Below are 26,428 nucleotides of genomic sequence, written 5' to 3' on the forward strand. Positions count from 1 at the left end.
TGTCTGTGCTGCACCGACCGAGTGTTACCCTCAGGCACCACCTCTAGACTGGTGGTTTTGCAAATGTTTTTTAGGCAAAGCAGCAGCTCTGTGATAGGAGAAGAAAAGGCTCTGAAAGGACCTTCCCCCAGGTCCTAGTAAATGCTGTTTTGTTCATCTTATATTTTAAGTTTGGAAGATGTAGTATGAAATCCCAAATTAAATGTTATCCTGCATTTTTCTGCAGCATGGCATTACTGCCCTGATAGAGCTACCTACCCTATTGTACTGAGCTGCCTCCAGAGAAGACGTTTTCCAGTCCTTTTGAGTGTTGTGATGTTCCCCTTTCTACATGTATGAAGCTCTTTGCCTTACATCAGTTATAAGTAGCTACCCTGACCCTCTGACTATGTATTTTCATCATGGCCGTCTCTGAACTCACTTCTGGTGCCTCCTAAATCAGAGATGTCCTAGGTTGAAAAATTTACTTTTTCAAAAACACTACAATGTATATTTTTTGTGGACAAGTTTAGCTTTTATTGCTTGTAGACCTATCTTTTCCCCCTGCTCCATATCCTATTAAAGCACCCTTTCCAGGATGTCAGATGAGAAAAAGGAAATGGAGTGTTGTTTTGGCCATGCTGTGCACCTTCCTTAAACCAACAGCCAGTAGCAAAATATGGCTTATTGGTTTTCCTTACAGTATTCAAAAAAGAAACAAACAAACAAACAAACAAAAAACCACCAACACACACAACTGAGAGGAGGTTGGCTGTTCTTTTACACAAAGTAATGAATTTAGTTCATAGTATAGATTTCCTTTCCCAAAGATGGTAGGCTGATGATAACTGCCTTTTATTAGCTTTCACAGTTCTGTGGATTTTATAGCAGAGCCCCAACCTCTTGGTAATTTGGGGAAACAAGCAAATTTTAGTGTTGAGATCCACCATTAGAACCATCATAGAAAAAAATCAGTCTTTCAAGTTTAACCGGAGATTCAGCAGCCACTGGGAGGTGTTGGTAGCGTGCAATGCACCATTTTGATGAGAGCATACCAGCTTGTGGGCAAAAAGGACCAAAGGCACGAGGTGGATGTCATTAGTCCATGTCATAGTATGTTTCTGACTGTAATTGTTATGAGATGAATCAGTAGAAGTAAAGTTTTGCTCAAGGACATAGTCAGTTCCTGTAAAGAGAGCGAATCTCCTGTGTCTTCAGTCATGACAACATGCAGTAAGCAGCACTACCATGAATACGATCACACACAGGGCAAAATCTTTTCCATTTTAGATGAATAGCAACTTGCCACTGGTGCAGTGTCCAGTGAGATCAGTGCATTGTGGCTCTTGTCATAGAGTAATCCTAATTGAAAGGGATCTCTGGAACCGTATTGCAACTGCCTGCTTGAAGTGGGGCAAATCTCAAGAGCTGAATAGGTTGTTTGGGTCTCCAGTTTGGTTTTGAAAATTTCCAGACGTGGAGTTTCCACAGTCTGCCTCAGTGTTTGACCACCCTCATCATGTAATGTTTTAAAATTTATTGCAATTCCCCTCACAGTAAATTGTCTGCTGCCTCTTTCTTGCACCCTACACCTCTGAGATGAGCCAAACTCCGTGTCCGCTATAATCCCCTTTTCTTGGTGAACATACTACTGAAAACACAAAGATCAGATGCTTCATGTAGCTTGACGCTATCGTTAAAGAGGACATAGAGAATGATGCGACTTCTGTTTAGTTCCAAAAGCTCTAAACCCTGACACGCGTGTAATGTGAACCCTCAGACCATCATTTTAGCAGTAGATTTCCCCATGCTTTCCCCGTTTCACTCCTAGGCTTTGAGGAGCAATTCTTCTGTTCGTAACCTTCTTGCCAGAGATTTCTTCCCAAATAGTTGCACGCAGCTCTGTAAATGTTAGAGTGACATTTGGACTAAGGTTGAAGAGCCCATGTTCTCCTCCTTGGTTCCCCCGTGTCTCTGCCAAGCTTCAGTGTAGCAGTACGACCTCACTCTTCACCTCCCAGGGCTAGCAGTAACATTTACAAGCTACAGTCTCCTCTGTCTGCAAATATTTCCACTATGCTGCTCAGTGGTGTTACAGCTCCTCCCTAGCCCACTTCTTTATGGTTACAGCCTGAAAAGGGAGATATGAAGTTTGTCAGATAATCAGATAACATTTACCTTTCATCATGGATTAATTTTTATTTTTTTAACCTCCCTACCTGACCGGCGTCCCAGCCCCTTAATTAGCTTATCCTCTTCTGTGTGGTGGTGGTGACAGGAGGAGGCAAAGCATATAACAAGCCTGATGTGCATGGAAGCTGATACATCCTTTTCTAGAGGGTAGTCACAAGTTATCCTCAGGAGCTGGAAGTTATGTTGGCTCTTTATGGAAGTTACACAAAAGTGGGAATCCAGAGTGCAAAGCTTTGTGAGGGCTATTAATGCAGGGAGATTTATAATCCTGGATCCTAATGCACCTTCTCTGGAGTTTAGAATGTCTCCATTGAATTTCTTTGTTCTCGATGATCAGCAATCTGATGAGATTTTTATTTATAATGGTTGCTTCACAGATTTACTTAATTTCTTGAGATTTTGCCCTCTTTGAGCTGAACATTGCCAGGACCAGTTTACTAGATTTGGGTATTACATAAACTCATTTTACTACTGCACTAGAAAAGTGAGGTGTTCATCTTGGATTCACGTAAAACTTCTTGGGTAGTTCTGAAATAAATTGAGAATTGCTTCTGTTGCAATCATTTCAGTGTCTTAACTTTATGAATCGAGCTAAAATTTTTCTCTGAGTAAGGGCATTACAGTACTTTTTCTGAACCCTGCACCTTCATACAGATTTGTTGCCTGAGGCTGTTAATTGGCCTATGTTACCTTTTCTGCTTAGATTTTTGTATGTCTTACATTTTGTTGATTCATAGGCAATATTTTTTCCAGCAGTAATTCGATATTTCTACTTACGTTTGAAAAAAACAACATAGGAAACAGTTAGGAAATATATAACATACTGGAACAGGGAGGAGATGGTGGTATTGCAAGGGAAACGGTGAACAGGTTATTTATTCTGTTCTAACTTTCTAGATAAATACATAGGTGTGGTTGGCACTTCAGGTGTTCTTCAGGAACTTATTTTATGTGAACCCACCACCATTTCTAGGCTATTTTCAGGCTTAAATGTATGTTGAAAGCCATGAAACGTTTTAAATAATGCTATGCATTAAGTTCTGCAACATTTTTAAAATATACATTTGATGAAAAATACTAATCTGGATGTTATCTGACCTATGAAAACATTTGCTGGCATTTTTTGTCTATAGACAAATGAGTGTGACATGTGACAGTTACATGTGACAATTATTCTTACTGCTCCACCAGCATTCCGGCATCCCTGAAAATGTGATGAATGCCTTGAAGCTTGCTCTATTATTTCTCTTGTTTGCTGCTCGTTTAGAAATGTTTTGTACACGTTGTACTGATAAGGGCGTCTTATGTAATTACTCTACTTTCAGTGCTCATTTAGTCTTAACTGATGTACACTACTCAAATTTGGAGCATTTGAATTTAAGAAGGTAGCATACAAATCAGAGATAAGCCAGAGGTGAGAAACAGAACAGGCAACTTTCAGAAAATAAAAACTAAAGGTTGTTGAACATGTGGGATTTAGTTACTCTAGAACAGAGTAAAGAAGTTGGGGTACTGGTGTGCTGAGCTTCCGTCCTTTTGTAGAGCGGATGTATATCCACTGGGAGTAGGGAAAGAACCCGTCACCTTAATGTGATGCAAAGAAAAACTAGGATTAATGCTGCAAAAATACTTGGATATGCGAGGTAGTTACGCACCAGCAAAAACAGCCCAGGTTCCTTAAAATTCTGTTGTCTCTCTAAGATTTCCGCTGTTGTATCTTCATAAATCGTCAGTGCACAGCAGCTAATGCTATTGATATCTTGGCGGGCTGAAGTCTTTAAAGCAGAACAGCTTTGTTCATGCTAATGCAATAAACCTATACTTGCTGATTAGTGGTACTATTGGCAGTGCATTTTTTTAGACAAATAGAACGTCATCTTATTTCTAATGGTTCTCTTTATGTGGGTATTTAAAGATGTTTTGTTTTGTTTTGTTACTGTCTTTGCAAATGCTGGTGAATTACATTTACAGCCCTTCCTGTGGGTCAGCGCACCCGATGCTGGCCTTGACTCGCCAGCTGATTTCCCAGCTTGACCTGGGACCTTCCTCATCACTGTGATGCTGCCTTGGCTGGTCCTGGCCACCACCTAGGCCTGTCCTGCCTCACGTGGGTGCACCATGCCCCTGCCGCTCCTGGCCACCAGGGAGAAACCCTGCACTTGCCGCTTTCTGATGTGCAAAGTCATAACTGCCTGTGAGTACTTAAAAATCCAGTTATATTTATTTTCCACAAAAAATAGGAGCATTGACTCCTGGGCCATAGGCAGATTTTGGCCTGAACAATTAGATCCTGACTCCCCAAATTTCCTTTGTTTACAGGCAAGCAAAATGCTGTATTTTCTTTCATCAACAATTGTGCACCAAGGTGGCATACATATAACATGCTCCCACACTCAGTTTTTGAGGGAACCAGCCTCACAGGGATCAAGCCTGGCTTTTTGTGCATGTTGGCAGTTGTTTTGGATGATGGTAGCTTATTATGCTTTTGTCTGAATGGGAACATCTGTTTATATTTTTAAAGTTGTATCTTAAATTTTTAAAGATACAACTTAAAATGTTTTTTTGCAACACTAACTAAAAATTGGTCCTGTTCATTATGTGGTGTTTGGGGAGCTGGGTCAGACCCCCGGGGTACCTCTGTGCCTTCCTCTATGTCCTGTCTGGTGACACAGATGAGACCCACGGGGATTTAAAATAAATGTTTTTGGGCAAGTAAGAGCACATCTTGGCTAGCTTTTTCTTCAGCTTTGTAATCTCTAGTTGGAGATGAGTGGTTATGAGTGGCTATAGCTGTATCCTGCTTCGTAACCCACTGACTTCCAAAAGTCACAGCTTCCTCTCAGGCAGGCTGCAGGGAGCTTCCTGAGGAACGTGAGAGCCTTTTTAAAATTTGCGTGGGTTTTGTTTGTTTTAAAGTGTACTTTTGGTTTTCAAACAATCTAGGCTGTTTTATTTGCGGTCATGTGTCTGCTAGTGGATATAATACAAGAAAAGTTGGCATGTTTGCATGGGAATGGAAAGAGGTATGCTGTATGCCTACTGGAGAATTTTGCAATCAGGTGAAAAGTTTGCTCTGTATTTCCTGTAGTTTTGAACTAGCATGCCTGCTCTTTTCCACACTAGCTCTTCACTAGGTGCCTTGTGCCTCTCGAATTGGTACTGCTCTTCTCTGAAAGCTCTGTTCAGTGGGGACCACTGGTGGTGGCCAACTCTCCCAAATGTAACCGTATGGGGAATATGTGGTATGCCCTGATCCATTGTCATTGATGAAATCATGAACTTTTCATGAAGAGGAGATATTTTTTTCGTTCTTCTTTCACTGTCCTCTTTCTGGAACCTTCAGGCTATATTGTAGTCTGAGAGATGGAAAAGAGAGACAGAGACTACAGGAAAGCTAAAAGGGAGAAGAAAGGAAAAGGGCTAAGAATGGAGACTAATACAGAGAAAAGGTTAGAAAGCGAGAGAGAGTGTAAGAGGGCTTGAATATTTTTCTGTCTCTGTATTCTAAGAATACGCCTGTTGCCATCTCCCCAGGAGGTTTATGCAGAGCTTTGTGGGGAAGCAGCAGTGAATTGCTCCTTTGGATGCTAAGTGTAAAATTAAAGCTGGCAGGGTCTCAGAGCACAAGATTGGGAAGCTAATCGCTCCTAATAACATATTGATTTTCACAGATCTCTGGCATTATGTCAGGTCCATTTTGAACCAGCACCTGGTTTCTTCCTCCTCCCATCTCCAAGCTAATGGCAATGAAGCTTCTGGCTTTGGGTTCATGAGTAAATACAGCTCTGAATCTTTTTGTCTGTATAAATCTGTACATCTCAGCAACATGGGTGAAACGTCATGTGCTACACATTGCTCCTATGCACGTGTCTGTGAAACATCCAAATATAATAGCTACCCTAAAAGTAGAAGGGTTGGAAGGAGCATGTGTGTATTTTAACTTGAATAATCGTGCTGCTGCCTGTATTGATGGTGCTGTACGGAAGTATTACAGTCCTGTTGCTGCACTTGGCTGAGGACAATCAAATGGATGCCTATTTTCAGGCAGAAGTTGCCAGCACAGGAGACTGAGGTCACCTAGTTGTTGCCAGGTTACATTCAACCCTGAACAGATTTTCTGTATGTGTTGCTCAGCAGTAACATGCAATCCTTGAGTTTTAGGGACTGACTGTCAGGACAAGGAGATAGGATTTATTTCTGTGACTGCTACTAAGCAATACCCCCCTCTGAAGGGCTATTTTTGTAGTTAGAGGGAAAGCTCTGCTTACAAGAAGATGTGCTGAAAATGCTCCCAGATACTTCAGGTGGTGAAGATTTGTAAGGTGAGAGTGAAATTTCTTATTTTTAAAAGATGCAAAGGTGGTCTGAACTGGGACAGGCTCAGGTCAGCATAGGGCACATACAAGGACAGAAACTTATCTTCTCCTGTAGTTGAGCAGAGACTGTTTCAAGTACTTCAGGCTATTTCATTTTATCTGCTGAGCTGTTGCAAGGATTCATTGCTCTGTTTGTAGTAGACTGACCAGAGAAGGGGCAGTAAGAAACACTGTGAAGTAATGCCTGAATGAGGCTGTTATTGGATATCAGCTGAAACACTGTCTTGATTTTCATATTAATTTTGATCATCCCTTCCAACTGGACGTTTGTTTCCATTTTCTTCTGTCTGGTTTGTCTCTTTTGATTAATTCTAAATTGGAATGGCTTTTGTATGGTGACTGGAATAACACAGAACTGGGTCCCCTTTGCATCCCCTAAACAGCAGATTGTGGGCAGTGCTTAGGAAAGGCTTTCCTGTGCACAAACTCACTGTAGTTTGCTTCAGTATTTACTTGGAAGAACAAGCAAGATGTTCAGGAGGTGGGAAACAGACATCTTGCTCAGTATGAGATCTTTTGCCTCTAACATTATCTTTCCCTTCCGGGGTTCCTTACTGTGTTACTCATTCCAAATGCAAGCCATATTTATAGCATTTGAATCTGGGGGAAATTTAGGAATCAGGATTATTTTCCTGACTTTTTGGAATCAGATTTTGATTCTGAAATCCTATTCAAAAATATATTTCTAGATTTTTCTGCTATCTTGAGCAATTCTGTGTGTTTTGGACATTCTTCTTACATAAGTATAATGTTGACAGTTGGCATTTCTTGTCTAGGGGTAGCAATTTTCTGTCCATGGGATCAGTGGAGCTGAAGGACACAGATTAATTATTTTAGAAGGGAAGAGACTCCTTATTAACACTCTTGGTGTGTTGTCTTCTAATGTCTGCAGAAAAACTCCAATTTCCAAAGTACCTAATGCATGGCTCTGTGGGAAAGGAAGCAGCAGAGCTGGGCCGCTTGTGACAGCTACTCCCACTCACAGTCCTAATATTCTCCAGCCCCCTTCTCACAGTTATTCAGGTGCTAGTGCAAGCAACTGTTTCATGCAAGGCACATCTGAGCTGAAGGCGTCAAAAGAGCCATTTCATGCTTGACTGCATTTTCTAATACAATCCGCAGTGAGAGAGGAGGGTAAGGATGGTTCATGTGTACATACGCCCTGCCTTTGAGTGTATGTATAATATACAGTACATTTGGTTCCAGCTTGCAGCTGTGGGTGGCAAGGAAGAGTTGCAGACGTGAGGGGGAAGAGAATTGCACTTGGAAAAGAAGAAGCCATTCCCCCACCTTGAAAAAAGATCTCGCTTTCCTTCTCTGTTTCTTGCCCAAGCGAAGATGTGAGTCCCCGGGGCAGCGCTGACAGCTGGTCCCCAGAAGGAGTATGTATGGCTGAGTGGGTGCTGCGTGTGGAGCGCGTTGTGTGCAGACCATGACCGTGTGGGAGGAGTGCAGATAGGAAAACTGATGAGTCGAGATGCTGCTCATGGCCGTCTTGTTTTAATGGTGCTCACAGAAAAGCTTTTTTTTTGTAGTGTGTTTGTATGTCCCATGCCTGGAGAGGTGCTGCATACCATCTAGTAGCAGTGGGTTGCTGCACCAGCACCACTGCAGTGATATCTGTCACAGGTTTCATCACCAGATACACATCTTCTTTATTGCTGTATCAGTTTGATACATATTCCTTATTTACCACTTCTTTTGCATATTTATTACCACGCTAACATTTAGGCCTTGAGAGGACAATAATAGTTGGCTCTGCTAAGCTTGCTGTTTCCCTCTAGAAGTTTCACTCATGTCAGCAAAAAGGGCTCTGCTGGAAAATACAGAAAATGGGCTGAAATATTTAAGAAGAACGCCTAGGTTCCAAATACTTGTTGTTGCAAATGATGGGATGTTAGCCTTCGGTGGTGGTGGGGGGTGCTGTTGAGAATCCCAAGTAAGAGTGCTTTAGGGAGCAATCCTTCCACGTGCCTAGGGAGCTTTTTTCTGCCTCTGGGCTTTTTATCTTTTTAAACATATTTTGGTGGTAGAAGTCCTACATGGAGCAGTCTATGTCACTGTCTTCTGTAGGAGTTGGCTCTGTGGAGATGGGGTGCTCTGTTTAATACATGTATTTAAAACATTTATGTAGATTTGTAAATTTTGCTGATAAAAGTGCTTTAGAGCGTATTCATGGGCTGAAACAGCAATTGCCATGCCATAGTGGTTGCTGCAGCTCTATCGCAAGACTTTAATTCTGCCCCCCTTAGAGAAGAACATCAGTTCCTGCATGCAGCCCCCTAACAAATAGAGAATGTTAAGTACCAGAACTCCTTTCCTCAGCTGAACTCTCCATTTTCATTGACAGCCTCAGAGGAGATAGCAAGGAAATAAATTGTATTTTTCTATTTTTTTCTCCATACTCTTGGCTTTTGTTGTGCCTCCATCTCCTGCCATTTCCTGTGTTTGAATGGCACTTGAACTTGACATGGATTTTGATTTGTTCTTTTGCATTACAGTGCCACCAGTTGTGTCAGCAGAGCTCCAGGAACTGTTAGTAAGGAGGGGGAAGAAGAAGAAAAAACAAACAAACAAAAAAAAAAACACCACAAAACAACACAAATCTAATGTGGGGAAAAAACTGTTAAGAAACCTGCTTCATACTCACAGATTTTGTCAGCTGAAGTATCCCTTTCATTACAACACAGCTCTGAAAAAGATGAAATGATTACAAGTAGAGTGGATCTATTAACTCAATTTTAAATAATATTTCCTGTGTCCTTTTCCAAGGATTTGTACAGCCAACTTTTCATTATTCCTGAATAATGTGTACCCCTGGAAGCTCTTATTAGTGTAACTAACTTCAGCTTTGGAGACATCCTTTCCTATGTTAGTCCGTTCATTTTCATTCTGCTACTTCTGATTATGTTTTTCTGGATCTCTAAAATAAATTGTATGTTTTGTAGAATTTTGTAGGTCATAAATTAATGACAATTTGCATTTAATGCCTTAGCCCAATTAATTTGATATATGAAATTCAACCACCAGAAACAAAGAAACAAGAATAGGACTTAGTTATGTCTTGCTTCCTTTGTGTGCTTGTTGTCCAATCAGCCTTTTTTAGGCCAGGAACACCTTTATAGATGCTATTATTATACACGGTTTGGTTTTAAGAGGGGTTGTTCAGGGACAGTGGTGTCACAGACTATGATTGTTTGCAGTTTTTCTTTCCCTTTAAAGGAAATTCCTCACTGAATAAGCAACAGCTCTCAAGCGTATCAGAAATAGAAACTCTGGGCATTTCAAAACAAGACTAGATACTCTAGGAGAAGAGCTGTAGGCGTTATTTGAACTAGTCGTTCCAGCTAGTGGTGGAGAAGGCTGGACTAATGGAGATCACATTTTCTGGAAGATGTGAGAAATGGAGATCGCGTGGAAGTGTAACTTATTTTAATTTTTTGAATTTGTTTACTGATTCCTTGCAGAGGCCTCTATCTTGAGCTACGATGGCAGCATGTACATGAAGATCATCATGCCTATGGTCATGCATACAGAAGCAGAAGATGTGTCCTTCCGTTTCATGTCACAGCGTGCCTATGGGCTGTTGATGGCAACCACCTCACGAGATTCTGCTGATACTCTGCGCCTGGAGCTGGATGGAGGCCGTGTCAAACTTATGGTCAATTTAGGTATCGTATGAAAACCTCCCACTGCCCCTTCACTCTTAGTTTGGGCTTGTGATTAGTGTCCTTTAAAAAAAAAAATTGTTTAATTTATGTTGGTTTGATTGGATTGGATTGATTTCTAAAATAGCTGCTGAGACCTTCATAATGATATTCTCTTGTGGAGATAAATTCTTTCCTGCATTGCTGCATGGAGATTTGCTGTCAGTTCTTCGTTATGGACAGTGTTGGTTTTTAAGTCTTTAAGTTCTTAAGTTTCCTTTCTTGGTCTGGGACTGGTGAGCTCTGTGTGAGACATGCTGCTTGGTCCATCTTTTGATCGGTTACATCCCTCATTCTTCCAGCATCACTCAAAACAGTCAAAGCCAAATATGGCAATTAAGCAAATGGATATGGTGGCAAGCAGAAGCCCTGTGAATCCCAAGCCTTTTAAGAATTGGACAGTGTTTAATGCAACTTGATCTTAGATATTCTATTTTGCTAATTATTTTTATTTCATATTTAGTATATCTTTCAGCCTTTAGGGCTTTTTATGTCTAGTAAAAACAACCAACCAACCAAAAAACAAACCAAAAACAAACAGATCTTTTGATCATGGTGGTGTTAAAACAAAGGCAACAGTAATAAAAGTTCATTCCCCCATCCCAGAAGGTTGTGTTCTGTCTCCTTAGAGTTACACTTTCCTAGAAAATAATAAAAGACCACTAGAAAAAAGTCCAACAATAATGACAGTGAAAAAGTTGGGAGGAAATTCAGTCTTCTGTATCCATTTTCTTGCCAGTCTCTAAATGTTGTGTGGAATGACAAATAGTCTTCTTTTTAGAGAACATAAATGCAGGAGGCAAAGCTTTCTTTCACTTACACTGATGCACCTTATTGCTTCATGTGAATCCAGCAATATAACTAAGAGATTTTTAGTCAAACCAGAACTATTTTGATTATTGGAAACGTTAAACCTCTTCTAATGTCTAGGGTACTTCATATGAAGATCTGTGCATGGTCTGCAGAAGCTTGTGTCAGCTTTCAAATTTCCAAACCCCACAGGAGCAAGCTTTCACTTTTTTTTTTTTTTTTTTTTTTTTTTCTCCTCTGAACTAACATCATCTTCAAAGCCCTGCTATGATGATATCAGGAGCAAACCATGTAGTGGCTTTGTTTGTAGAGAGCAACAGTGCTATTCACCCATACCTATAGTAATGGCTCTTGGTTTTCATCTCCTGTTCTAGGTGGATATGATAGGTTTATCAAAGTCTTCATGTACCATAGATGAGCTTGAGTGATGATTTTAAGGTTCCTCATTCTCACCTGAGAGATATGTTGACCAGCAAGCAACCAGCTTATTTAAAAACTGTTTTCTAGCTATTTTTATTTTATTTTTTTGCTTTAAATTTGAATTCAGACCATGACCTCTGCTTTTGGGAAAAGAGAATGAGGAGAATAAAATGCATTTAAGCTAATTCTTACGTCAAAAATAGTCTCCAGCTACAGGGTATAAAAACATGTTCCATATTCTTGAAAAAAAAAAAAAAAAAAGGCAATATGACATGGTTCCTGTCTGGAATATATATGTTTTCCTTAGTGCTTTACACTTTTCTAGTTGAACTACTGAGTGTCCACCTAGCACAGGGGCAGTTGCTGAACTATCAGCAGGTAGAGTGCAAAGAGAATAGATGGACTTCAGCTTTGACAACAACTTCTCAAAAAAAAAAGCACTCTGATACTGATCTCTGCCTATATCTGCTCTTGACTGTAAGAATGCTGAACAGCAATTCTTTTGGGCCATTCTACAAAGAAATCCTGCAAATCTAAGAAATTTTCCTTCAGCTGGGGCTTTCCCGCTTTCAAAACAACAAGGTTACCTTGCTGTTGAAAGAGAGTTTGAGGAGGAATGACACCATTCAATTTCTGTTTACTGGAGGTCACATCTAACTCTTTAAGGAGACTGATCATAGCTAAAATGTCACAAATGAGAGCAGTCTTCATCACTAGACCCTGACAAAATGCCCTTATTGGTGAGAAGCAGTCATGAGCACCACCTGAAGACCCGAGCATGACTTGATCTGTGTCACCATCTCCCTGAGCATCTAGCCCATGACAAATGTGTTTAAACAAAGACTGTTCTGAGTGGTGAGTTATATAATTGTGCTTTTCTTAAAAGTCATTTAAAACTATTACAAAGAGCTGTCTTTCTTCTCCTTTGATCTGTTACATTTGATTACTAATTATTATTTATGTGGTTATTAAGGTCTTTCCTGTGTTGTATTTTTTTAATTTCTTTATTATTATTATTTTAATTTTTTTCTTTTTAACTCTTCTGTGTATTTCAGTTGTAAAGCTTTCCCATACCCCATCAGCCATAGTAAATCAAAAGATGGTATTCAACCCTTCAAAGGCCTGAAGCCTGCGGCCCGCACAGCAAACAGCCCTGAGAACAGAGCGTGCAGAGCAGCCTGCAGGGGCTGGCTTATCCCACCGCCTCCTCAGCACGCACCGACCCAGCCAAACAGGGCATATACATAGTACAGAAGGTTTCAGTGGGCTTGGGTGGGTGGGGGCTCACTGTAGGAGATGGGAGGGATAAGACAAACAGTGAGGAGTAACTCTCTAAGAGAAGGTTCTTCAGGCCTTTCCTGTACGAGTGCCAGAGGCACTGCGGTCTGCATGTTGACAGCAGTTCTCACAGTAGTGTATGTGTTTGTTGTGTGAAGATATGAAGTCCAAATGCGATGCAGATCCCACTTCTGTTGAGAAGGACTCTGAAGAAATGGATCTAGTGTGGAAGGAGGAGAGAGAGAGAGATGAAGCCAGTCATGGCTTGTAACATGCTTGGGAATTACTTCAGATGCTGAGATTTGCATAAAGGGAAAGCAATGGCTGGTCCGATAGGGAGATACACATTCATTTTTTTTTTTCCTGCCGTGGGTGAGAAAAGGGAAAGATTGCCCTTTTCCTCCCATGGGAAAGATTAGGTTTCACTGACTTTTGTTAAAGAATATTTCAGTTTTGTTTCATCCTGGCCAGGCTCAGCTTCAGGGCACTTATGACTAGAATAAATTCTGCCTACATCCTGTTCATCTGAGTCAGTTCTCCTGTAAGGAAGTGTAACCATCCCACTCTTCTACCTTTTCTTAAGATTTCTCCTCAGGGTTATCAAAGACAGTTTGTCTTTTAAAAATCTATTTTTTTAAATAAATAATTCCTTTAAACAAATGAAGCAGGCATATTTTCTGTTTTTCTTTCTTAAAAGCATGTGAACTTTTACACCAGCTTTTCTTTCATGCAGGTCATGCACTCATGTGCAGGTGTATTTATGTTCACACTTTTTCATTAATAACTTTTGAATAATAAATACATACAGTGACCCTTACTTTTTTATATTTTTTAAAAAGATATGAAAAAATATTTGTCAGATGTCCTCTGATAGTAACAGGTGGGTTCACAGTCTGAGAAGTTGGAGCTGGCAAGGAGCTACACTGTAAGATTGGGTAAGAGCATTTATAGGGCCTCATCTGGTTTCCTCCCAGGAAATAACCTGGAGCGAGCAGGAGCAGTCAGGCCCTGATTATCTTTCATGTGCAAGTCTTGCTTTGGAGTGCTCTTCTCCAACCATATGTGGATGCTTGTCAAAAGGAACAAACACTTTGTCCCCACCCAGCGAAGGTGGCTCTCTCAACTAATTCAAGGAGGGAGACAGGCTGGGGCCTTAGCAATGCCAGGTAGCTCAATCATCATCATTTTGTGGTACAAAGATACAAATGGTAAGAAACCCAGGCCTAATGCCCAGAGAATTCTGTCTGCTACTAAAGATATCTCCATTCAAACAGTGAGTTCTTAGTGCTACTCAGATGCAGTAGAGCTGTTTAAGCTTTCTGAAGGAGAGGGTCTTTGGCCCTCTTTTGATGTGCTCTGGAAAAACTTGCTTCCAAGCGCTAAGTAAGCAGCATCTGATTTACACTAGGAATAATAATGAGAGAAAGTAACCGTAGGAAGGTCTTTCCAGCTCATCCTGCTCTCAGTGTAGTTACAGACCACGAAGTCACTTCACTGCTGTCCTCCAAATACCTCATTCAGCAGCAGAACAGCTGTTGAGGCACACCCATCTTGGAAATTCAAAGCAAGGGGAATCTTCTTGTGAGTCAGGAATGCAGCCATATCCAAACAAAGCAAATCACATCAGTAGAAGCTGATAACAGTGCTGAGAGCCCTACATGAGGATTACTCTAAGTCTCACTGTACTGATGGGGGACTCCCAAGCAGTTTCTTAATTACTCCTGAATTCTCCAGCTGCTGCTGTTTTGAGCACAGAGACCTGGCTAAACTTGCACCCCACAACTTACTGCCAGGGAAAGCATCCTCAGCTTTTTACTTGTATCCTAGTTTAGAGGAAAATACTTTTCTTCCCTTCTAAAAGCTGATGTAACAGGGAGAAAACAGTTTCATGTATTAATGATTGCAACTTGTTTTGGGCAAGGCTCAGGACTACAGAAATAAAAAGCACTGTGCTCATTCTTTGAATGTAGCACCTCTGGCTTTGGATGCCTCTCTTTCCAGTGACTGACTTGAGGTTCCTTTTAATTCATTTTCCCAGAGCTTCTGGGCACCTGCAGCTTCCATAGCTTGTCTGACACAGGTGCTGTGAGATTGTAATGTCTTCCTCTATAATATACTTCCAAATCTTGGAGGCCTGTTAACCAGATGGCTCCTAAGACATTCTAGTTTCTCCTCTTCTGGCAGTTGCCATAGTGTTGGAAGACAGCGCCGTGCCTATCTTTAATTTGTAAAAGAGAAAAGGAGTCATAGGATCTTAGAGTACATCTACTGTGTGTAACAAAGTGCTCTGTAGAGACAGCGTGGTGGGCTGAGCACCTTTGTGTCGGAGTGCAGTAGCGTTAACCCAGCTGCAGGACAGTGTGGTGGTGCTGGCGTAGCACCACGGGCAGATGCAAAAGCTTTAGGGCCAAGTGGGGTCCTTACTGACCAAACTGGACCTAGTCTGGTTCAGGAGCTGGTTCTTCTGGAGGAAGTTTTGGCTGTTTCTGCCTGGCACCCCACAGTGTGGCATTGAACAGTCTTCATGCTTGCAGTCAGTATAAGGGCTATGTTGGTTTTCAGTTTAAAACATTGATCCGTTCACCTGGAGCAGTCATTGACTGGGAGGAAGTCCTGGGACATATAGTTCTTTCAGGACTGCTGAAAAACAAAACAAAACAAACAAACAAACAAAAAACCTTCTCTGCAGAGATAAAATACACAGCTATGGCTTTAGTTTCTAATTTTGATGAATGTTGCTGGGGACCAGCCATGTTTCCCTTTACAGCACACTTACTGCTTAGCCCATAAAACATTCCCATGTTGTTCTAGCTGTATCAGCTCCCTTGATCTCACCTGCTTGCAGTGAGACTCTGGAGTCTCTCTCGCTCTCTTTCAGGCTGTAGAAGCAAGGAGGGTAGCTGGCTCCACAGGTAGCTGGTACTCAAGAGCTCCCCTTACCCCACCCAACTCCTGTAAGGGATATAGCCACCACTGTATGGTGATCGTACCAATTGCTCCAGGGCTGTTTGCTCCCACTTTTCTGTTGCGGTTGACGACACATGACAAACCTAATCGCACAAAACCAAACCCAGATTTTCTCAAGAGAAGTTCTGCTTGAAAACAGGCTCTCTCTGGCCATGCTGCTCCCAATTGGTATACCCCTACCCATTATGACTTTTTATCTGTAGACTCTTCCCCTTTCTTCCCCTTTTATTTTTAAGAGTAACATTTAGTTGCAGCTGCTGAAATAATTTTCCTACATCTGCCTGAATAAATACAAAATTAGTCCAATTAAGCAGCAAACTTCTTTCTGTTTCTCTGCCATTTAGTGTAATCTTTGCTGTTGGGCCATATTTCTGTAATAAATATGACCATCTCTGCTGGTCAAAGCCTTAGTTACCTGGCAGAGTGTCCAGACAAGGGTGTCCGGTAGCATGGTGCTATTATTCCTGGCCTTGGTTTCCTAAGAGAGGGTCAGCATAACCCAAAATATGTAATAGCACTGACATGATAGCATTAACCCACACCAGACACCACAGCAACAGATATTCACAGAGCTGTAAGAAGGCATTTATAAGTGTAAAATCTTCTTATGGGTCATATCCTGAGATAAGCTGAGTACGAGTGCGTTAAAGTAGAGAAGCAGTGCTCAGAAGCCCTCTAGCTCGCACTGCTCTACCTCAACCTCATTTTTTTGGGCAGTTCCTCAGTTCCTATTTATTAGACTCCACAGCCATCTCTCTATTTTAATTTCCATCTGCCCCTTCTCCTCCCTCCCTTGTCCGTCAACTCTGAATGAAGCAGGGCCAGCAAAGGTTCCCAGACCTGCCACTTCGCTGCCCATTTCATCTTCTCCCCGAACGTTAGGAGCACCCCGTTCAGTCTTAGTGTTCGGACAGCAAGGCGAAACTGGGCTTGGAGGAACTGGCGGGGCTGGGGACCTTTGAAAGAAATTCCTGTAGTCCCTGCAAAGCAAACAAAAAAAAACAAAAAAGTATTCCCAACCTCCAGAACTAGCTGAAATCTGGGCTGGGCGTTCGTGCGGTTAGCTGTTTGCAAGTGGCCATTTTATGACAGGACACAACTGGGCAGTATACTAACCCCTTCCTCGCCTGAATGGACAGTGTCAAATGTGCCCGTGCACATACTAAAAATTGTTTTGGGCTGGCACGAGGGGAAATGAGTTGAGGGTCTGTCTTTGGGAGAGCTGGAAAGGGTTAAATATTGCACCAACAAACTTCATAGGCTGATTTTACAGGTATTCTGTGTTGGACAGATGGTGTATTTATGCAATAACAATACGAATTAATTGAAAAGAAACCAAGTGTAGAGGTTGACTTGAAATTTCAAGCTTCTCAGAGAAATTGCTAAAGGTTTTTAAAAAGAGAAATTACAGTGGCGTATGACTTGCATTTCAAGGGAGATCTTTTTGTGCCTTGATTTGACAATTTTTTCTTGTAATTCACATCAGTTCGTGTTCTGGAGTAGAAGATACTCTTAGATGCATAGGCTTCTATAAAAAGGAAATAGCTTTCTGTATCAACACGTGGATATATATGTACATTGGTATATCTCTCTATACATATGTGTATATATATCTGTGTGTGTATATATATATTTATGTAACAGATATTTACGTAGAATATACTGTACATATACACCCACTCCTGAACTTGTACAGACTGTATATAAATATAAAATGGCCACATCTCTTTGCGTGTGTCTGTCCCCGGAAGGGTGGACTGATTGTTTTTGGATGTCTGCAGCTGTTACCTTGAAGGATGCAATTTCATCTTTCATTTATTTTTCCCCATCTAGACTGTATCAGGATAAACTGTAACGCCAGTAAGTTTTCCCTCAAGTTTCATTTTGTTCTCTTTCTATATATATTAAAATAACTTTATTTTCTTTGCTGTTTTATAAGCTGTTTTTTCTTTGATTTTATTTTTCTTGTTTCTTTTTTTAAAAAATCCTCTGAAATTGAAGGGCTGGGTGGGATATGAAGCTGGGGGGAGGAGGAAAGACCTTAAGGTGATTGTATGTGAAAATTTTGTGTTAGGTTTCTCCAAGGAGGAGATGAACTGTTATTTCATAGCTTTGCAGAAGAACACCTGAGGAACCTGATGAGCTGATATTGTATTTCACTGGTAACCTGTTGTCTTTATGAAAACTTTTAAAGAGCCACATAAGAATAACAACAGGTACTGTATGCACTTCTCCACAAAAAAAAAAAAAAAAAAAAAAAAAAAAAAGCATGCATATTTAAACACACACAAAAAAACAAATCTTAATTTTTCACTTTGTTTCAGAATGGTGACAACTTAATCTGATATTTATTCAAAGTCATTTTGGGGGGGAGGGAGTATAGAAGAAATACAATTAGATCTTAGTTTTTGAGTATATTATCGGAGTTATATGAGAGCCTTTTATTTAGCATTTAACTCTCTTAGATTTACACAATAAAGTCCACATGAATCCTTGGTTCATTAAAGATCCCTTTCAGTCTGTTATAAGGTAGGGAAGGTTGCTGTAGAAAGATGCTGGCTGATGGAAAACTGTATACCCTTGCATGAAAAATAATATTAAAAGACCATATCCAATTTTAGTCTGTGATTGAGGAAACAATCTTTTCTGTTTACTTCAAAGAGCTGTTTGAAGTTGCTGTAGGCTTAAAACTGAAACACTGTTCCCAAAGAACGGAGCTGTTTAGATCTCAAGTATGGTGGTGTGTCTTACTTGAAACCAGATTCCTTGCTGCACTGACAGATCCTGGGTGTTAGATGATTTATGGAAGACTGAACATGAATTTGGAAGTGCTATAATGAATTAAGAGGCGAGGTTGGTCCATGAATGGTGTTGGCTTGGGGAAGAGTGGCTAGAAAGCTGCCCAGAAGAAAAGGACCTGGAGGTGCTGGTCGACAGTTGGCTGAACAGGATCCAGCCGTGTGCCCAGGTGGTGAAGAAGGCAGTGGCATTCTGGCCTGCATCTGAAACAGCGTGGCCAGCAGGGCTAGGGAAAGGATTTTTGCTTTGTATGCAACACTGATGAGACTACCTCTCAAACACCGTGTTCAGTTTTGGTTCCCTCAGTATAAGAAAGATATTGAGTTGCTCGAGCACGTGCAGAGAAGAGCAAAAAAAAAATTAGTGAAGGGACTAGAAAACAGGATTTATGAGGAGTGAGTGAGGGAACTGGGGCTGTTTAGTCAGGAGAAGAGGAGGTTGAGGGGACATTGCATCCCTTTCTACACCTACCAGAAAGGAGGTAGTAGTTAGGTGGGTGTCAAGTCTTTTTTTCTCGGGTAACAAGTGATAGGATGCAAGGAAACAGTCTCAGGTTGTGCCAGAGGAGGTTTTGCTTGGATATTAGGAAGAGTTTCTTCTTGGGCAGGGCAGTGAAGCATGAAAAAAGCTGGCCAGGGAAGTGGTGGGGTCCTCATCCCTGGAAGTATTAAGGAGATGTGTGGATGTGGCACTAAGGGATGAGATTTAATGATGACATTTGGTAGTTCAGGTTGATGGTTGGACTTGGTCTTGAAGGTCTTCTCCAACCTTGATGATTCTATGAGTCTACGTGTTTTCTAGAGGCTGTGGTCTTTTTATTTACCAAAGAGCCCCATCCAAGCTAGCAGGAAAATTGAAAGAAGTGTGTTGCAACCCTAAAAACAGAGCTTTCAAGTGAAAGTGGAGCAACACATTACAGAAACAGTTGTTAGTAGCACTGAGAGAGCAAGAGAACATTGTTGCAAAGCAGTTTCTTAACATATGTGCTGTGGTTTTGGACTAAGATTATGTCTGTATTGTTAGGCAGCAGACAGTTGTGTCTGTGTCATGTGTTCCCCCCCTAGTAACAGATCAGCTTTCTTCCTGGTCACTGCCAGATTCAGATCCTGCTTTTCAGGAAAGTGGAAGCAATTAGTTTCTTGGTCTTGGGAGGTGGTCCCTAGGAGTCTGCATTCAGAGAAAGAAGCCAAAGCATGGACTGATGTGTAATTATTCCAGTTGTGAGCCCTAAAGTGCTGCAGGAGCTTAATTGTGAGTTCACAGCTTTGAGAACTGCTTCCTCTCCTGCCCCATTGCAGGGGTGTGTGGGATTAGGCCTGTGTGACTCAAACGTGGCAGCTCTTGTTGAATTCCTTTTGCTCATCTCAGTTTGAACACTGTATTTCAAGGTAGAGCTGGCAACCAGGAAAACTGTCTTGAATCTCTGATGAGATTGTCAGTTTTCACCCAGCAGTAGCAGAGGGCATTTGCATAAAAATAGGAACTTCTGTTTCCAAACATTTCATATGTTTTTGATGCTTAGCCACCCACAACTCTATGTAGATGCTTGCACCATACTTCTTGTTGATGTGTGTCATCTAAGCATCCATACCAGTTTCTTTGGTATCATCTGGTGTTGTTGTCATCATCTTCAACTTCTGATGACAGATGACTACTAGAGGTTCATCTGTGGAAGACTTTTCAGGTGGGAAATCAGCTTTAGTAGCAAGGTGTGGTTGTCATACAAGATAAAATTTAGCAGTAACTGGAAGAAACATTTAAAAAAACAAACAAACAAAAACAAACAAACAAAAAAACCAAAGACAAACAGAATCCTATGGGCAGATCAGTGGGAAGACAGTCTGAACCCAGAGTGTTTTTGTTAGTTTTCCCATAAGCATCAAAACATCTTGAATCATTTTGCTTCCATGCATTTTTAATTGTTGAGGTTGCTGCATTTTTAAATACAGTCTTCCTTTGAAGGTTGATATTTATTTATTAAAAAGAAACTTTGGATTTTCCTAATTTATTTTTTTATGATGCTTTGCTTAAAATGAAGAACACCTCTCCTAGTCCCTCCAACACCTTGTTTTGTTGCTGCCTGTTACAATGACTCAGGTCATCTGTCCTGCTTTCTAGAAGAAAACCTGCTGGGAACTGATTGATGGAAAACTATATACCCTTACATGAATAAAATACGGTTAGGCAAGAACAAACCAAATAACATTGTAGCTATTCTTGCAGGCACAAGACATTTACTTGTGCAGAGGGAGTTATCAATATGCAGATGGGTCTGCCAGGGTCTGTCAAAGTCAGTAGAAATGTTTTAAATTAACTTGACAAATGGAATTCCCAGTCGGCTGAAGAGTTTCAGGTCAAGCAGTCACCACTGCTAACTGAATGTAAGGACCTGGTTCGTGGTTTTAAAAGTAAACAGAGCTGTACTTTGGGGATCTCATGGAATGTGTTAGGTTAAAGAGCCTAGCAGCAAGATCAAAGCAAGCACTGAAGCTCATGCTATTCGAGAGGAGTCCAGTGTCTTGTCAGAGGTAAGCATTTAGTTTTCGATACACTTGCTGTTAGCTTTCATTGGATAGAGTGAGAGGTTTTTGTTTGCATATCTTCGGGATGCCATGTTTCTGTTGTAAAATACTGTTTTCCCTCGCATCATTTCTTCTTACCGTCTTTAGTTTTCATCAGTCATATCCCACAGTTCTGGAATGGAAGACTGACATCATGTCCTACAACAGGAGTATTTTTTACTCTTTTCATCCCCATGCCTTACTCCTGTAGTTACATAAACTGATCTCATCTGTTTCTGCATGCTGACAGAGCTTGAATTTAGATGGACCCAGCAGTGCTGTTGCTTACACAGATTTGACTAAGTAGTAACTCTATTTTCCTCTTAGTGTCAAATCAGCACAACCAAAAGTAGTATCAGGGGCCTGAAATAGAATGTGGAGATGCACTGAATGATTCTTCAACATAAAGCAGACATAATGGATAGCAACATATTGTTTGCTGGATTTATGGGGAAAATATGCATAGACTAAATGCCCTTACATTTTTGCATACATACTTTTTTTTTTTTTTTTTTTTTTTTTTTTTTAATAGAGCTTACCAAAGAACGTAGCTCTTTGACCCACATCCTGTAAACTGGTTCTTGAAATATATAGCTCACCTTAAAGAAAGTTGAGGTTGTTGTGATAGTTTTATAATTTGTGTCATACTGGCTGGTGCTCTGATTTTTTTCAGCTTTCTGAAAATATCCTTAACTTGCTTTATTATCTTTTCAGTGATGACCCCCCTGCTTCTTATCAGTCCAAAGGGGATAGTTTTCAGCAATCTACTAAATAATAAGCATGGGGGACAGGGCTGTGTGTGCTGCAGATTCAGTGTCTTGTAAAGTGTCTTCAGTTTGTGTTGTTTCTAGGATAATGTTTGTGTTCTTTTTCTTGGTTGAATTCCCTCTCCTTTTCCCAAACCATTTATGTGGCATGGCATTAGTCACAGTCACATAGTTTGACACTATGCTTATGGGAGGTTTGATCTTCCGAAGGTCACTTTGACTGCCTTCGGGGCAGTGAATACTTCTATCTTATTGCTTGTTATTTCATAATGAGGCCTCTTCTTCTCAGTAAAGCATGCCATACAAGCCGTTACCTATTTTCATGTGCCTCGTGAAGCCTCAGAAAATCCTGATCCTCTTTTCTTACCTGTTGCTAAAAGCAAAAATGGAAGAGAGTGAAAGAAGACAGCTGGAATATGAGCTTGGTTCTTCCTTTTCAGTTGCCATGCTTACTGTACTTAGCGTCTTCATTCAGTGCAGTGTTAGTGTTTCATTTAAGTGCTTATGTAACAACAGCAAATATGAACCTATGATGTGTAACTCTGGAAGAGATTTTAAGTTTTCTTTTTTCCATATCCTCTTAAGTGAATAGGAAGCCATGCTAACTCTAATCTAATCAAAATGTTATAAAAACAAGTGCACTTCTCTGATTCTTAGGGATGTTGCTGTCATTTTAATAAAAGCTTAATAGTACTCTAATGTGAAAACATTATTTGGAAAGTGAAGAGGTGTGATTAAACAGACACATCGTATTTGTGACTCCAGTATCTACTAATGTCATTTAAACATAATCAGGAAGAAATGAATGCTCATACAGCCTGAAAAGTGACAAGCCATTAGTATGTCATATTGTAGTGGTGAAAGCAAGCCTGGCATTTGTTGCATTTGTACAGCTTAGCCGGGCATTTTCTCAGCTTTGGGAAGTCTCAGACTCAGGGTGCCGGTCTGGTCTGGTGCTGCTGCTGTCACCTATTCCCCAACTAGTCCGGCTGGATCTTTGCTAGTGGTCACACACACACACACCTGTGGTCACTCCATTCTATGGCACCACGGACGCATGTGCCCTCCAAGCTGTTGTCTGACTTGAGCTGCTGCACTTGCACCCTCACTCACCCTCATACACACAGAATAGAGATCTCTCACTCAGGACAGAGTTAGAACATAATTTAATAAGCAGATAGGACAGATGAGGTGCAAAGCACAGCCCAACAAGCATGCTGAGCAGCCAACTGAACGTCCCTTTTTATCCCCTCTCTCTATTCCCATTCTTGTTTCTCCCCAAATCACCTAAACTCCTTCTTTGTCCTGCCATTGATTGCTGGTCAAGCATGCTGTAATAAGTCCTGGGCAATCTCAAACTGCTTTCCCCTGCATCCCATAACATGACTCCAACCCCCTTAATCTGAAAGGTGGTCTGGAGAGCTGCTCTGGTGACTTGCAGTGATGAGTTTCATTTCATGCTGGTGGCTCTGCTGGGACAGGGTTTTTGCTTTTCGGCATCCTTAATTTGGGTTCTTGCCTGCAGTTGTGCCCCTGGGCTCCTCCAGCCTTGTACAGATGGGACTTCGATGGGCTGATGGCCCCTGTGGTGGGCCTGGATCTAGCCTGGCAGGGTATAATTTGGGTTCTTGCCTCATGCCAGCATCTATCTGATGTGGGTGTTTCTCTTCGTGGGTACATAGATGAGCTTTGTCACATAAGCTAACAAATTTATCTTCCCTGTGACAGCTACTAGAAAGTAAAGTATTTTGTCTCAAACTTGCTTGATGCAAATCCACTCCAAGTCACCAGAAGAAAAAAAAAACTCTTGACTTCAGCTCTCGGCACAGGAGTTGCTTGGTACCCCTCCACACTGAAGCAGTGCTCCTGAGTTGGTTTTCCACATGGCCATCTTCCAGCTAGGTCAGAGGCAAAAGGTGAAGAGCTTGTAAGAAGCTGCTCTGCTATGCTGCAGTCTAGACAATATGTGTTCTATAGAATAGATTCTGTAATTAGTTGCCCAAAATCCATATTTATTTTTTTTTTTTATTCAGAGAAAATTGACATGAAACTGGAATCTTGTGCATTAGGACCTGAGGGAAAGAGAGATTTTTATATGTGATTTATTTTGCTTGAGAACAACCCAGACAGAGCATTTCTAATGAGAATTTGAGTAGTTAAAAAGGAAAAAAAAAAAGCAAACATGAATCAGCACAAGTGCTGCTTGCTATTTTGGGTGCTACCTTATCAGTACATTTTAAAGCAATTCCGTGAGGCTTAAGATTCAGTGGATGCTGGGTAAGGAGTGGCTGGTAAAAAGGCTCTAGTGATTTGTGTTATTGGGTGCAGAACATTATGTGTAAGGAAAGAAAGGTGTTTGCTGTGTCTTTAATCCTCATTCAGCCAGTGCCATGAAGGTCAAGGTTTTGCTATGGCATAATTAATTTTTGTAACCCTAAGCTGCGTTTGCTGTATCACAGAGTCCCTGCATCCCAGAATATTTTACAGACTGTACATCTGGGCTACAAATACAAGGCAGCCCGTGGTTATCAGGTTTCAGTGAGCCCCAGCTCCTAGTTAGCAGCAGTCAACCTTCGTCTTGGAGCTAATACTGTCATGTCCTTTGAAAGGCTGTAGGTTGATGCTACCCTTCTAGTGCTCAGGGAGAGACTTCAGCCGGTCTTCGAAGGTCATCCATGTGAAGAGGTGGCACTGTTTAGAGTGGTGCTTGCTATAACGCTTTCTGTGTTATTTTTAATTAATGGTGGTGGTGGGACCTAATGGGAAAGAAAACTAACCTTGCAAAATCTGAAATCATCAGTCAGGAATCAATGACCAGATTTTGGGAAACAGCTATGGCAATCCACTGGTTATTGTTCCCACCACAGCAGCTTTTCTTGACTCATTGCTGCTTCTTGAGGTTGTCTTCAGGTTGTACATTTTTATACGTAAAATTTTCAATTCCTGTAGCCTCTGACCCCTTAATGGGATTACAGCTCAAAATGAGAACTGTTGTATAGGGGGAAGAATAAAAAAAAAATCGAAAAAATTAAAAAAAGTCACGTTGTCTGTCACTAAGCTAGATACTGTTTGTATAATGTTGGAAATTACAGAAAAATACTGGGATTCTGGGTGCTGTAACAGAAATATTATGAAATAGGCAGTGGTTGGGCAGATTTTTTAAAAAATATTTTATTATTTATTTTGTATTTTTGCTGAAGGGAGAAAGATGTGCTGAGGGATTTTTGGAGTAACCTTGGAAGACTTCTGAGGGTAGGATAAGTTTTGAAGTCCTGTGTGGCTGGGTTTTGTTTTAACAGTGCATGCATTAACTAGTTGCTTGTCAGCACTGTTTATTCTTCTCCACCACTTGTTAGACTCGGAGCTCCCTTTGTCACGTCTGTGCAGGGAAGGCAGGAAGACTTGTTTCATTCTTGTTGCAGTATTTGCAGTGTCTCAGCCAGGCTGTTGGGGGGGGGGGGGGGGGGATGGAAGAAGAAAGGCTTTGATAGAAAAACTTCTCTACTTCTCAGTTTATTTTGGCTACTTTATTTGTGTAAACTGATTTATGTTCCTTTCTGAGTAGCTGTCATCACTTGAATTTTGCTCAGTGCTGTGGGTTAACCCTGGTAGGCAGCTGAGCACCACACAGGCGCTCGCTCGCTCTCTCTTCCCTAGCAGGATGGGGGAGGGAACTGGAAGAGCAAAAGGGAGAAAACTGATGGGTTGAGACAAAGAGAATTTAGTTAGAAAGAAAAAATGGAAAAAAAAAACAAACAAAAACCACAAAACAAAGACCAACAAGCGATGCAAAAGCAATCATTTCACCACCAGCCAACCAATGTCCAGACAGTCCCTGAGCACTGGTGACCAGTCCCTGGCACCTTGTGGCATACCACCACAAGGTTATAGCAGAGCATGATGGTGTGTTACCATGGTATGTAATATCCCCTTGGTCAGCTGTCCTGGCTGCATTCCCTCCCAGCCTTTTGGGCACGCTAGCCTCCTCACCGGGGTGGGGCAGAGAGAGAAATGGAGAAGGCCTTGACACTGTGTGAACACTGCTCAGCAACTGCAAAGACACTGGTGTGTTATCAACGCCCTTTTGGTCACAAATCCAAAGCTCGGCACCATACATGCCTCTATGAAGCAAAGGAACTCCCTCCCAGCCAGATCCAGTACACTCAGAATGCAGCTGTAGCCCTCCGAGTTCGTGGGTATTGAGCCATAGGGCCTGAAAAGGCAATGCTTTGGCTGCCGTAAATTAGAACAGAGGACTAAAGGTGTCGTCCATGGTCTCCACGCATCAAGCATTTCCCCATTGATTTTTCTTCTCCTACTCGAGGCACTGAGTATGAGGAAACTTGCTGTGTGCATGGCAATATCAGGGAGCTGTGTAGGCAGTACTAGATGTGTTGCTTCCAGGATTAAGACATGTCAAGCTGTTGACTATCTTAAAATCAAACAATGACTGTATTGGGACCTAACTACCGGATGCTGTTTATGTGAAAGAGTAGTGAGAGGATTGCTAATGACAGAAGTTGCCTCTCCGCAGCCAACTTTTCCACACCTAACAGTCCCCATGCCACACG

General features: G+C 41.3%; 1 protein-coding gene across 13 annotated transcripts in view; it reads left to right on the forward strand.

Annotated features, from left to right (window-relative positions):
• The window catches only part of NRXN3 (neurexin 3), a 978,580-nt gene that overhangs the window by 322,313 nt on the left and 629,839 nt on the right, over positions 1 to 26,428 (forward strand). For 10 of the 13 annotated variants that reach the window (XM_032188606.1, XM_032188602.1, XM_032188603.1 and 7 more), the window contains exons 10-11: positions 10,016 to 10,219; positions 17,564 to 17,590. In XM_032188606.1, the coding sequence (XP_032044497.1) occupies positions 10,016 to 10,219; positions 17,564 to 17,590 (231 nt within the window). The remainder of the gene's footprint in view (positions 1 to 10,015; positions 10,220 to 17,563; positions 17,591 to 26,428) is intronic. The other 3 variants (XM_032188610.1, XM_032188599.1, XM_032188601.1) reach the window with 1 other exon arrangement.

Source organism: Aythya fuligula, chromosome 5 (genome assembly GCF_009819795.1).
Source record: "Aythya fuligula isolate bAytFul2 chromosome 5, bAytFul2.pri, whole genome shotgun sequence".
NCBI classification, from domain to species: Eukaryota; Metazoa; Chordata; class Aves; order Anseriformes; family Anatidae; genus Aythya; species Aythya fuligula.